This window comes from Pseudorca crassidens, chromosome Y (genome assembly GCF_039906515.1).
Source record: "Pseudorca crassidens isolate mPseCra1 chromosome Y, mPseCra1.hap1, whole genome shotgun sequence".
NCBI classification, from domain to species: domain Eukaryota; kingdom Metazoa; phylum Chordata; class Mammalia; order Artiodactyla; family Delphinidae; genus Pseudorca; species Pseudorca crassidens.
In genome coordinates this window covers 2,513,549-2,527,845 of record NC_090318.1, presented here as the reverse complement: position 1 = coordinate 2,527,845, position 14,297 = coordinate 2,513,549, and the positions used below count along the sequence as shown (strand labels likewise).

Sequence of the window (14,297 nt, the reverse complement as noted above, 5' to 3'; positions counted from 1 at the left end):
CTATGGGATCAGGGCCCACCCTAGTGACCTCATTTACCTTCATCCCCTCTTTAAAGACCGTATTTCCTAATCGAATCACCTCCTGAGGTCCTGGGGTGAGGACTTAACATATGAATTTGGGGGTTGGGGACACAGTTCAGCCCATAACAAGCCTTTCACCAGTTTATCGTCAGAAGTTGGTATTTACTCTTGGCCGTTCTGAGACCTTTGCACGTCGACAGGATAGCCATCCCTTAGCATTGTGTCTCCCTGTATCCTAACATCTGCGTGCACCTGAATCTTAACGTCTGCCTATACGTGTCCAAACGTGTGTCTGTACACGTAACGTTAACATCATCTGTGCCACATCTTAGCGCATCGAATGGGTACCTGTAGCCATAACATGGATCTCTGCCAAACCTTAACATGTGTCCACACACATATCTCGACATCTGTTCACCTATACGAGTATCTTAACATCCACCTAGAGATCGATCTTAACGTGTATTTATACACATAACGTGACATCTGTCTATGCCATGTCTTAACATGTATCTGTACCAATAACATCGCTCTCTACCAAATCTTAGCATCGCCGCACACACAAATGTGGGCATCGGTCCATCTGTATGAGTATCTTAACATCTACCTAGGGATGTATCTTTTCTTACAAAATAATCATCTGCTTATGTGTTGGTTTTTCTGTTCTAATACCTATAGACATATCTTAACATCGATCTCTACCAAATCGTTTTTTTTGTTTTGTTTTGTTTTTTTTGCAGTACGCGGGCCTCTCACTGTTGTGGCCTCTCCCGTTGCGGAGCACAGGCTCCGGGCGCACAGGCTCAGCGGCCATGGCTCACGGGCCCAGCCGCTCCACGGCACGTGGGATCTTCCCAGACCGGGGCACGAACCCGTGTCCCCTGCATCGGCAGGTGGACTCCCAACCACTGCGCCACCAGGGAAGCCCTCTACCAAATCTTAACATCTGTCCACACACGTCTTGCATCTGTCCATGTATATGAGTATCCTAACATGGACCTAGAGATTTAAAGATTTAAATGAAGTATAGTTGATTTGCAATGTCGTGTTAATTTCTGCTGCACAGCAAAGTTATTCCCTTATACGTATATATGCATTCTTTATCATATTCTTTTCCATATGGTTTATCGCAGGAGAGTGAATACAGTTCCCTGTGCTCTACAGTAGGACCTTGTTGTTTATCCATTCTCTATATAATAGTTGGCGTCTGCTAACCCCAAGCTCCCAGTCCATCCCTCCCCCACCCCCTCCCCCTCGGCAACCACCAGTCTGTTCTCTGTGTCTGTGAGTCTGTTTCTGTTTTGTAGATAAGTTCATTTGTGTCTCATTTTAGATTCCACATAGAAGTGATATCATATGGTATTTGTCTTTCTCTGTCTGACTTACTTCACTTCGTATGATCATGTCTTACCGAGAGATATATCTTAACATGACCTGTTCATGGAACACGACCTCCGTCTAAGTGCCATCCCAGCATCCGTCCGTCCCTGTCCCTTCCTGTCCCTCCGAGGCGCAGCCCTCACTCCCGCTCTGGTCCCGCAGGTTCTGGACGGGGCACGATGACCGCTTCCTGTACATGCTGATGGAGTTCGTGCCGGGTGGTGAGCTCTTCAGCTACCTGCGCAACCAGGGCCGCTTCTCCAGCTCCACCGGGCTCTTCTACGCCGCGGAGATCGTCTGTGCCATTGAGTACCTGCACTCCAAGGAGATCGTCTACAGGGACCTCAAGCCGGAGAACATCCTGCTGGATAGAGACGGTCACATCAAGCTCACTGACTTCGGGTTCGCCAAGAAACTGGTGGACAAGTACGTGAGCGTTTCCCCCGTTTTCCCATCTTCCCGCCCCCTGCCTCTGGCAGCGTGCTCTGCGTCCTCTGCGCTGTGACGTCCTTTTTCTTTAGATTCCACACAGAAGTGACATCGTATGGTATTTGTCTCTCTCTGTCTGACTCACTTCACTCAGTATGACGATCTCCAGGTCCATGCATGGTGCTGCAGATGGCATGATTTCATTCATTTTGATGGCTGTGTAATATTCCATTGTGTATATATGTGTATATATATATATATATATATATGTATATATATATACACACCACATCTTTATGCATTCCTCTGTCGATGGACACTTAGGTTGCTTCCATGTCTTGGCTATTGTAAATAGTGCTGCAATGAACATTGGAGTGCATGTATCTTTTCGAATTAGAGTTTTCTCCAGATATATACCCAGGAGTGGGATTGCTGGATCACATGGTAGCTCTATTTTTAGTTTTTTGAGGACCCTCCATCCTGTTCTCCATAGTGGCTGCACCAGTTTACATTCCCACCAACAGTGGACGTGCTTTCCCTTTTCTCCACACCGTCACCAACTCATATTACAGCTTGTCTTTCTTTTTTTATTTTTATTTTTTGTGGTACACAGGCCTCTCACTGCTGTGGCCTCTCCCATCGCGGAGCACAGGCTCTGGACGCGCAGGCTCAGCGGCCATGGCTCACGGGCCCAGCCGCTCCGCGGCACGTGGGATCCTCCCAGACTGGGGCACGACCCCGCGTCCCCTGTATCGGCAGGCGGACTCTCAACCACTGTGCCACCAGGGAAGCCCAGTTATCTATTTTACACATAGTATCAATAGTGTATGTATGTCCACCCCAATCTCCCAGTTCATCCCACCACCCCTCCTTCCCCCTTGGTGTCCATACATTTGTTCTCTACGTCTGTGTCTCTATTTCTGCTTTGCAGGTAAGTTCATCTGCACCATTTTTCTAGGTTCCACATATATGCATTAATATGCGATGTTTGTTTTCCTGACTTTCTTCACTCTGTATGAGTCTCTAGGTCCATCCATGTCTCTACAAATGACCCAGTTCCGTTCTAGGCTGCTGTTAAATGCAATCTGATTTTCCCCTATAGAATTTCATCTATTTCATGGCTGAGAATAAAACGGGATGGTTTTACGTAGAAGAGTGTGAGGACTTTATATAGTTTTAAAAATTGGTTTATGGCGTTGGTGCTGCCCCCTATTGGTAACGTGTGGTATATAGTCCACCTGCTAGTTTTTTGGGGTTTTTTTAATCATTTTATTTGGAAGCCCTGATTCAAACAAACAACCAATAAAGTGTTTCACAAATTCACTCGGTGATAAGTTTGGCCAACCGTCATCATTTTACAGCTGAGAAATCTGAGGCCCTGAGAGGTAAGGCAGTTTGCATGTATCCCCACAATTGCCAAGTGGTAGTACCTTACGGCTTCCGGGTTAAATTTATTTCCCTTACCAAGAGCCTCTGTTCACGGAAGCACCTCAGAGGGGCAGTTAGGAATGAAGAGTGGATATGGGGACCACTTGCCTCTGCTGGACCCCTGTGTCTGCCGCTCTCCAGCTGGAGAGATTGAGTACGTTGTATGTTGTCGTCACCCCGTGTGCCTTGGTTTTGCTCGTCTGTGTAATGAGAAGTGTTCCTACCCTGCAGGGTGATTGGTAACAATGGATGGGTCTGCTCGATGCAAAGTATTTCCTAAGAACGGTTCCTCTCATGTAGTAAGCATTGAGTAGACAGTACGTGCTTCTGACTTTATCATGCCCACCCTCACACCATCGTCACCACCACCATCGCCACCACTGTCATCACCATCATCATCCCATAGATATCACCTTCATCACCATCACCACCGTCATCATCACCCTCATTATCACCCTCATTATCACCATTATCATCATCACCATCATCACCACTATCATCATCATCACCACCATCTCCATCATTGTCATCTCCATAATTATCACCTCCATCACCACCATCACCATCACCTTCATGATCACCACCATTGCTCTGGACTGAACTTGTGTTCCTCCAAAATTCATGTCTTGAAGCTCCAACCCCCACTGTGTGGCTGTATTTGGAGATCATGTTGTTAAGAAGTAATTAAGGTCAAATGAGGTCATGACAGTGGGGTCCTAATCCCATAGGATTGGTGACCTTATGAGAAATGTATTTCTCCCAGTTCTGGAAGTCCATGGTCAGGATGCTGGCTGAGTTGGTTCCCGGTGAGGCCTCTTCCTGGCTTGTAGACGGCCTCCTTCTAATACAGTAGAGAGATCTCTCTCTCTTCCTCTTCTTTTAAGGACACGAGTCATTGGATTAGCCCCAGTCTTAACCTGATTACATCTGCAAGACCCTATTTCCAAATACATTCACAGGTACTGGAGTCTAGGACTTTTGGGGGGGAACACAATTCAACTCAGTGGGGATGCCATGGAAGGCAGTGGGGGAGTCGGAACACATGAGCAATTGGACGTCTGTTTCACAGAGCATACTTGGATAACGGTCTCCCACCCCCAGTTGTGGTGGACCTGATAACAGTGAGAAAACTGAGAACGGCGGGTGTCACTTGGCCCTCTCTTCAAGAGCCAGTGAGCAGAAACGATAAGATCAGGGGCATCGATAATTCACAGCCTGGACCGGCACACTCTCCCAGTAACATCCCCCACTGTCTGTCTTGTCTTAACACATTTACTGCAGTCTGAAGCTCTTTCTAGCAATCTGTGACTCTCTACATCCAAGAAGCATGGGGACTTTTTGCAGGAAGCTTTTTTAAGTATAAAGAGAATTCTCTTAAAAGGAGAAGACTGCTTCCACCTTGCACAGTAATCATCTGCTATGCACCTGGGTGTACACATGTTTGTTAGAGTCCCTGCTTTCAGTTCTTTGGGGGCCTTAACCAAGGACTGAAGTTTCTGGGACTTACGGAAGTTCTCTTTAACTTTTTAGGGAACTGCAGTACTGTTTGAAATCTAGGGCTTTAAGGACGTTTACTGCAGTCTGAAGCTCTTTCTAGCAGTTTATGCCTCTCTACATCCAAGAAGCCTGGGGGCTTTTTGGAGAAAGCTTTTCCTTGAATGAGGGGGTCAGGCTACCTGAGTTTACTGAGAAACTGGAAAGTCATACAGCCTTCCACCTGTGCCCCATACCCCAGGATGAAGCCAGGGAGAGACTCACCTTTCCACATGTAAGCGGAGACACCACACCTAACACAGATACAATTATCTGCACCCACCTGCACCTGGTGAGGACATCAGCTAAGCGCCAGGCTTCCAGCTAGATTCAGGCCACCGTGGATGTGCCCCACCTGGGAATACAGCATTCACGGGCCAGTACCTGGATCTCTCAGCAGAATTAATGAATTTCATGAGCCAGAGCGACGAGGGTTGACTTTGAGTTGACTCAGCTGGGTGTGGCGGGAAGAAAGATGCTCCTAAGCTTAAATCTTGGGGACAAGAAACTCCCAGCTGGACCGCCAGGTGGTTCTGTGCACCCTGACGGGTTGCCACTTGAAAAAGCCCAGCAGGTAGTGTGAGCCCCTTCCCGCTCGACTCCGTGTGGGAAGAACCCACGTCTCCCATCTCCTTTCCTTCCTTGAACTTACGGCCACCTTCTGCACCCAAATTCCTGGCTGGTTACCAGACCATACAATTTCTATCTGCACCAACGTAACGTGACCTTCCATTCCTTCCATAGGATTTGAAAGTGGAATGGTACTTTGTATCACGGGGGGTCCTAGGGAAATGGGAAAGAGTCTGTCGTGTGAAAAAAGAATCAGAGATTGGGAATGGAGAGGTGTCATGGAGAAGGGAAGCAGGGACCCAAGAGCACCTTTGGGTGGGTTCCTGGAGAGAGCTGAACACTCCCGCCCAAGACCCCCAACACTCCAGTGGACCTGGGGAGGGCTCGGACCAGATGCACTGCTTACACAGCAGGGTCAGCGTGAGCTCGATGATGGGCAGAGAAACAGAGAGAGTGGACAGACGTATCAGTGAGCAGACACTTACTTTCTTTACATGAAACCTGCAAGATAGGGGTTTCTTCTATCAGTGCTTCATCATTGCATCTCTTGTTGGAGGAGTTCTTTGCAAAGGGTATTTTCTCCCTCCTAAGATGCCGTTCCTTTCTCCCTGTCTACAGACAGGTGCCAGACACAACGGCAACACTAGGCAACCCGGGCACACGTGGTCTGGACCTGGGCTGCAGCCCAGAGTTTTTAAGTGGCTGCCCCAGAGACATGCTCCTTGGCAGAAGCGTGCCAGCTGGACGTGGGTCCCACACAGCTCTGTCTGGACTTACTGGTCCCGGATCCTTTTCAAACCCGCCCTTGGTCCAGCTTCTGCCGAGGCTACCTTACCTTGACTCTGGGTATCAGACACCTGTTCCTGGATCTCCCACCCACGGGAACACCCTCCTTTCTTAGCCTCTTCTGTCTCTGCACTTTATAAAATTTTAATTGTGGCAAAATATAGATAGCATCCAAGATACCACCTTAACCGATTTTAAGCGTAAAATTCAGCGTATGAATTACATTCAGTACGTGGTACAGCCATCCCCACCATCCGTCTCCAGAACTCTTTTCTTCTTGCAGAACTGAAACTCTGTCCCCGTTAAAACGTGCCAGCTCCCCTACTGCCTCACCCTCAGCCCCTGGACCCACCATCTACTTTCTGTCTCTATGAATATGACTCCTCTAGGGGCCTCATGTAAGTGGAATCATTAGGTAGTTTTCCTTTTCACTGAGCATAATGTCTTCAGGGTTCTTCCATGTTGTAGCAGGTGTCAGAGTCCCCTTCCTTTTCAAGGCCGAATAATACTCCATAGTCTGGATATATTCCTTTTTGTTTATTCATCCATGAGGGACACTGGGGTTGCTTCTCCCTTTTGGCTGTTGTGAACAGTGCTGTAATGAACACACGTGTGCAGATATCTCTTCAAGACCCTGCTTTCATGTCCCGTGGGTATATGCCCAGGAGTGGGATTGCTGGATCGTAACGGTGATTCTATTTTTAGTTTTTTGAGGCCCCTCCACAGTGGCCGCACCATTTTACATTCCCACCTACAGTGCAGGGGGGCTCCCTTCTCTCCACATCCCGTCACCACTTGTTCTCTGTTTTTTTGATGGTAGCCATCTGCATGGGGTGAAGTGGTCGCCTCTGCACTTTCGACTCTTTCCTCTCGCCGAGCCCAGGGCAAAGTCACAAGGAGAACCTGAAGTTCTTCCTCATGGAAACCCCATCGCATCCCCTTTCTGAGCTGTAGCTCCTTGTCTACGTGACATGATGTCATCTCTCCAAGCCTGAGGGGGCAACTGGGTGGTCAGCCTCTTTAAAGAGATAAACGTGGACATCATGATGACAATTTTCTGGACCTCCAAAGCTGTGTTTCCAAATGTTTTGTTTCCCTGGCCATCATTTAGCTTGTAGCCCGTCACGTAGCACAAGTTATAATACCCAGTGTGGAGTGTGAAAACCCCAGGTGCTTTAGAAGCAGAGGTGAACTGGGTGAGGGCTGATGTGATATGGCCCACATGGGGTGGGTGTTTGGCTTCTGAGACCGTCATAACAAAGTACCACAAACGAAGGGGCTTAACCCAACAATGTTACAGCCTCACAGTTCTGGGGGCCAGCGTAGGAAATCAAGGTGTTGCCAGGGCAATGTTCCTTGCAAAGGCTCTAGAAAACCATCTGTTCTGTGCCCCTCTCCTAGCTTTTGGTAGCCTCACGTGTTTCTTGGATTGTAGATAAAGAAGCTAGGAGATGTGTATAAAATGGAATATTATTCGGCCGTAAAAAAGAAGGAAATCTTGCCATTTGGGACAACATGGTTGGACCTTGGGGGCGTTAAAGTGAGATAAGTCAGCCACAGAAGGACGCATACTGTGGCATCTCACTTAACGTGTGGAATCTAAAAAAGCTGAATTGGAGATCCCACTCCTGGGCATATATCCAGAAAAGACGAAAACTCTAATTTGAGAAGATACATGTGCCCCTGTGTTACTAGCAGCACTGTTTACAGTAGCCAAGACATGGAAGCAACCTCAGTGTCCATTGACAGATGAATGGGTAAAGAAGATGTGGTACATGTATACAATGGAATATTACTCAGCCATGAAAAAGAATGAAGTAATGCCATTTGCAGCAACATGAGTGGACCTAGAGATTATCGTACTAAGCAAAGTAAGACAGAGAAAGACAGATGTCATATGATATCACTTATATGTGGAATCTAAATAAATAATACAAATGATCTTATTTACAAAACAGAAACGAACTCACAGACTTAGAAAACAAACTTATGATTACCAAAGGGGAAAGGGTGGGGGAGGGATAAATTAGGAGTTTGGGATTAACAGATACACACTACTGTATATAAAATAGATAACCAACGAGGACCTACTGTAGAGCACAGGGAACTATATCCAATATCCTATGATAAACCATCATGGAAAAGAATCTGAAAAAAATATGTGTTTAATTGGATCACTTTGCTGTACACCTGAAACAAACACAACATTGTGAATCAACTGTACTTTAATTTTTTAAAAAAACAGCTGAACTCATAGAACCAGAGGGTAGAATGGTGGTTGCCAGGGGCAGGGGATGAGCGGAAGGGGAAATAGGGTGAAGGTACAAACTTCCAGTTGTATGATAAATACGTTCTGGGGGTCTAGCGTATATCATGATGGCAGACACACCCCAAAAACACAAAACAGGCAGATGACACTGATTGCCTTGGACGTTTACCCAACGTAAGAACGTGGGCTGGAACCAGGCGGTTTCCAGATCTTCTTAGTGGTTTAACAGCCTAGCTGTGTCAGTTGCACTTTGGGGAAGAGAAAGTCACCGTTCAGACTTTGGCTGAAGGCGCCGATGGAGCTCATAGCTCATGTGTCACAGCAGCGTTTTCCCCGGCATCTCCTTTGGTTGCCCTTTTTTTTTTTTTTAAGATTTTTTTGATGTGGACCCTTTTTGAAGTCTTCATTGAATTTGTTACAATATTGCTTCCGGTTTATGTTTTGGTTTTTTTGGCCACCAGGCCTGTGGGATCTTAGCTCCCCGACCGGGGATGGAACCTGCACCCCCTGCATAGGAAGGCAAAGAACCACTGGGCCGCCAGGGAAGTCCGTGGTTTCCCTATTTGGATATTAATCACTATCGCTGATCTGTCATATAAAACGTGAACATGACCATAGCGTGTTATTTTCCTATGCTTTGGACACAGGGTTTTGTTTTGTTTTTTGGGGGGTTTTTTTGCGGTACACGGGCCTCTCACTGCTGTGGCCTCTCCCGTTGCAGAGCACAGGCTCCGGACGCGCAGGCTCAGCAGCCATGGCTCACGGGCCCAGCCGCTCCGTGGCATGTGGGATCTTCCCGGACCGGGGCACGAACCCACGTCCCCTGCATCAGCAGGCAGACTCTCAACCACTGCGCCACCAGGGAAGCCCTACAATTTTTTACTCTTGATGAGAACTTTTAACATCTATTCTCTTAGCAACTTCCAAATGTACAATACAGTATTATTAACTATATAGTCACCACGACATATGTTACAACCCCAGGACCTAATCTTTCAGCTGGAAGTTTGTATTGTTTTTATCTTTTCACGGGTGAATTTTTGTTAGCAAAATCCTCCATACTGAGATATACAAATAAAGAGAAAATTAGGAAAATCATTCTTTATTTTCCATAGGGCATAAAAATTTAGATATTTCAGCAGAAATGTTACAAATTATAAGTTTTAATTAAACATTGGGGCTTTTTAAAGTATAAATAGAATTCTCTTAAAAGGAGAAGAAGACTGCTTCTCCCATCTGTTGTGGGAGCACAGGGAAGGGACGACCCAAGTAAAAAACAACCACCCACGCGATCAGAAATCTCCGCTTTCTGCGCTGGGTCCGGCTTGGCTGGTTGGAATCTCTTGCTTTCAGCCAGCTGTCCTCTAGGTGGCGCTAAAAGCTAAATATTTTGCAAGTCTCAACTCCTGGGGAGAAAATCCTTTCCCAAGCTGTCCGCCCCATTTAAACCCCAAACATCCCAGAGCCCCTTAACCTGAGGATTTCCAAAAGCCACCACGGATACTAAAATGACCGCGAACCCACAAAAACACTTCAGGCCTTTTGCAGAGCAGGTGGAAAAGGCACTTAGCTGTCGCTTGGTGTTTCCTCTGGGGGCACGGAACCAGCTCATTTATTCATAAAGCAGACGTCTGGGTTTCTGAGGGTCGTTCCCTTGAGTCAATCCTTGAATCCTTTTTTCCATCATTTTATGGGAAAACAGGGACGGGGGGTTTTGCTTCTGAGCAGCAAAGGTAAGCACCAAGAAGAAGACACAGCCGTGATAACAGGGCCGTTACTCAGATTCTTTCTTGGTTACAGAGTGTTTGCTATAAAGGACAAACGTCAGGGAAGCCGAGGTTACTGTCTTTATCTACCGGGCGAGGGTTTAAGGCATCTTGTTGATCAATTCAGTGACTAACCTTCAGTGCTTCTGAGACGCATGCACTGGCCAAGCACAGCTGAGTTTTGTGGACCCCCTTCTCTGCCCACAGGACGTGGACCCTTTGCGGGACCCCCGAGTACCTGGCCCCCGAAGTCATCCAGAGCAAGGGCCACGGGAGAGCCGTGGACTGGTGGGCGCTCGGCATCCTCATATTCGAGATGCTCTCGGGGTGAGTCGGGTTTCCGTGGAGAAGTCTGCGGCGAGTCCCTGCCCCCCTCGCTGGCCCTGGGGTGCCCAGCCCGCCCCCAGGATGGGGCACCGGGGGTCGGGGGCAGCTTCTCGGGGTCGGGTCGCACGGCAGTTTCCCGCTGCTGGTGACGGTGATATGAACGGACCGTCCGGCTTGATTTCCAAAGAGCAAAAGCGGAGGCTTGAAGGACCAGCAGGGCACGGCTGTCGAGGTCTTCTGTCCTGTCTGTAAGTGTCCCTGTCTCCCAAGAAAATGCTGTTCATCTCCCGCACGGACGCTCTGGAGTGATTCCCGGAGCTGGGTAACGTACGTGTCGGATCACGCAACTGAGGACGTTATGAACGGAGAGTGTGCCGGAAGGGAAAGAGGGTGTTCTTCCCTGGAATCCCAAACGTGCCTCGGGGGAGGTTAGGAGTCACGCTGCCCCTCGTCCAGATAGCCGAGAGCCAGACTGTTTCTCAAGGGGTCGGCATGATTAAATAGTGAAGTGTGTGGCTTCTGCGTGAGACGTGCAGGATGGACACAGAAAGCAGGCATCCCCCTCGTAGAAACTGTGGACCTGGGGATTCTTCCCCGTCCTGTGAACGCGAGGCTCTTCTGTCTGACGTGCAGCCTTCCGTCCACACTCCCGCCCCTTCCCTGTGTCCTGCCTTCATTGGCGGCTGTGCTTTTTGCTGGTAAGTTTTGCAGACACTGAGTTTGCTCTGGTTTTAATAAAACCCGGAGCCTGTTCCATGCCTGTGTGATTCCCTGCAGGGCTGGTCCACAGCTTTCAGTTGGAAAGAAAGATGGAAAGAGGCCTTCTCCTGCATTGAGTGTGTGAGCAACCAGGAGGCAATCTCTGCAAACCTGTCCGTATTCATCTATCAGTCGTCCATCTCTTCATCGTCTACCTATGATCTGTCTGTCGTTTATATCTAGTTACCGTCTGTGTATCTGTCATCTGTATCTATCTGTCGTCTTTGTATATCTTCTCTGTTGTATCTGTTGTCAGCTCTGGTATCTATTTACATAATGTACCTATCTGCCCACTCTTGTCACCTGTTTATCATCATATTTACCTATCATCTAGTTTGTCATTTTTATCCATCATCTGTCTACCTATTTGTCTGTCTTACTATCTGTACCTATTTATCTCTAACTGTATATCTGCTATCTATCATCTGTATGTCATCTATTCTATGTATCTATCATCTGTCATCTACCTATTCTATCATCTACCTGTATCGATCTCTAACTCTCTATTTATTTTTATCTACCTATCGTCTATTTATATCTATCTCTAACTGTATATCTATTAATTTTTAGCTATCTGCCTTTCTGTCAATCATAGATCAATATCTATCAATCATAGATCAATATCTGTCAATCATAGATCAACATCTATCAATCATAGATCAATATCTGTCAATCATAGATCAACGTCTATCAATCATAGATCAATATCTATCAATCTATCAAATCTTTTCAGTTTTCCATTGCTCTTTAGTCAGACACCTCTAGCAAATCACATAGACCCAAGTTTCTTCATATGCACCCTAGCCCAGGAAGTCCTCATCAAAGCAGCACGCTGAAATAAATGGCATGTACGGTCGATCCACCAAGAAGGTATAGAAACTGTACATCTTTCTGCACCTGTACTTGATCAGCTTCGACGCTCAAGCCAGCAACATACCTTCCCTCCTGTGCATTGCTGACCACGAGAGGGCAGCCTTGTCCGAGGAGAATTGAATCCCGGCGCCCAGTCATGTTGAGCAGAATGGGGTCCACGTGTCCTCTGTTTTGTCTTTATTGTTCGGTTGGACTCTAATAGTACAGAACACAGTAATGCGGAATATCATTAGGAGAGGCAAGGTTGGAATATAATACACTGTTAGAACACAGTGTGGATAGACCATAATAGAAAATTATTAAAATAGAGTAGGATAGGGTAGAATTAGAATATAATATTAGGATATACTAGAATTATTATGAGGGTTATTATATAAACATAATTATTAGAATTCTAATAATTTAATATGCTATTTTAATAGTAACTAAGATACTATTAGGATATAATATATTAAAATAATATTCTCATTACTATTGGGATGTAGTATATTAGAATATTAGAAAATAGAAAATATTCTGTTCCAGTAGAAGGTTAGCCATACGGTAGTTCTAGTGTTCTCAGAGAATATTAGGAATTCAGTAGAAAATAGTGTAATTAGAATCTATTACTAGGTCCTATTATTAGAATAATTGGAGGTTAATAATTCAAACCCTCTGCTAACCCAGAACCCCGTAAGCTGAACTTTGCGTTTCATAAAAGGGAACTGTTAGTTCACAGTCGGCATATTTTTGTTTTCCACATTTCAGTTAGAGTCAGGCTTGTCTGGGTGGTATTTCCAGAGACACCCGTCCTTGCCCACACCGCACGCCTGGCTGCCCCGGGGCTGCCCCTGAAGTCTGGCCAGCCTCTGCTCTCGCCTGGACCCGTCTCCTCCAGCTGCCCCTGCCCGTGGCCCGTTCCCCTGGCAGCCACCGGAGGGGTCCCTCACCGACACCCGCCAGGCCACGTCCTTCTCCCTAGCAGCCCTCGAGGGGACAGACCCGGAGCTCCTCGTTATAGGAGGCTCTGAGTCGGTCTGTAGAAGATCTGCCCACCTTAGACGGAGGCCTGGCCCCTCTCCTGGGATCGCGGGCCTTCCTGCTGCGCCTCCAGCCCCCGATGCGGCACTGCTGTCCCTCTCTCTGCCAGCCGCCTGAGGGCATCCCCCCGGCCGGTCCCTTCGCTTCCAGTCCTCACGATTCAGGCTCACCTGTAACCTGCCCTCAGAGCCCTCCTCCGCTGCTTCCAGCCACGCTCCGCCCTAGCACCCCTTTCTGTTCTCTCTGGAGCGCTCAGTGGATCTGAAACCATCTGGTTCCGTGTGTTCGTTGCCCACGAGATCACTGGATGGTGCAGGCTGCTCTTCTCACCCCCTTGAACCCAGACGCCTTTGGTGGCCAGTGGGAGGGAGTTCTCATACAGATGGCGGAGGTGGCCTTTTCTTCCAAGTTCCCGTCTCCCGCGTGCCTGTTGGATTTCCATCTTCTGTTTTGGCACCTTTAGCAAGATCAGGCTAGACTCTGCCTTGTCTGTTTGCTTATTGCTTTCATTGGTGGGTGAAATGTTTCATGAAGTACAAGAAGTACATTTGCTGGGTACAACCAGCCCCATGATTAGGTATGAGAGCATGTCCTAACTGGGATTTTATTTTCATCGAGTAAGAAATGTTTCGGTTGGATTGAAAACAGGTGGACCATTCATGGGCTTTTCCAGGAGCGCCCAACTCAGCCCTGATGTCTTCCATCATCTGTTCCTTTCATGTCCACCCATGTGGAGAGTTTCAGTCGCATGCCTGTTTTTCAGGAAGATGGAACTAGTCTGCATTTGGAGTTGCCTCCATGTAGAACATTAGCTGCGGTGCAGTGGTTCTCAAAACATTTCAGCCGCAGGACCCTAAAAGTTTTCAGTAACCATCTGTCCTAAAAGTGACTCCCTTCCTAAAAGTTATGAAAACGCCCCTAAACGTTAGTATCGACCCCAAAGAGCTCTCACGGATGCAGGTTCTATCTGTCAACGTTTACCACATTTGGAAGTTAAACTGAGATTGTATATATAAGTATATAAGTTTATACGTAAAAGCATAAGGTGATAGACTAATGATGAACATAAATCAAATTTTTAATGAAAACAATAACTATTTCCTAGTATTAAAAATAGTTAGAGAAAACAGTGACGT

At 47.1% G+C, this 14,297-nt stretch overlaps 1 protein-coding gene across 6 annotated transcripts in view; it reads left to right on the top strand.

Annotated features, from left to right (window-relative positions):
• Nucleotides 1-14,297, top strand: part of LOC137217836 (cAMP-dependent protein kinase catalytic subunit PRKX) — an 84,547-nt gene that overhangs the window by 47,848 nt on the left and 22,402 nt on the right. For 5 of the 6 annotated variants that reach the window (XM_067724805.1, XM_067724803.1, XM_067724800.1 and 2 more), the window contains exons 3-4: nucleotides 1,564-1,827; nucleotides 10,390-10,509. In XM_067724805.1, coding sequence (XP_067580906.1) covers nucleotides 1,564-1,827; nucleotides 10,390-10,509 — 384 coding nt within the window. The remainder of the gene's footprint in view (nucleotides 1-1,563; nucleotides 1,828-10,389; nucleotides 10,510-14,297) is intronic. The other variant, XM_067724804.1, reaches the window with a different exon arrangement.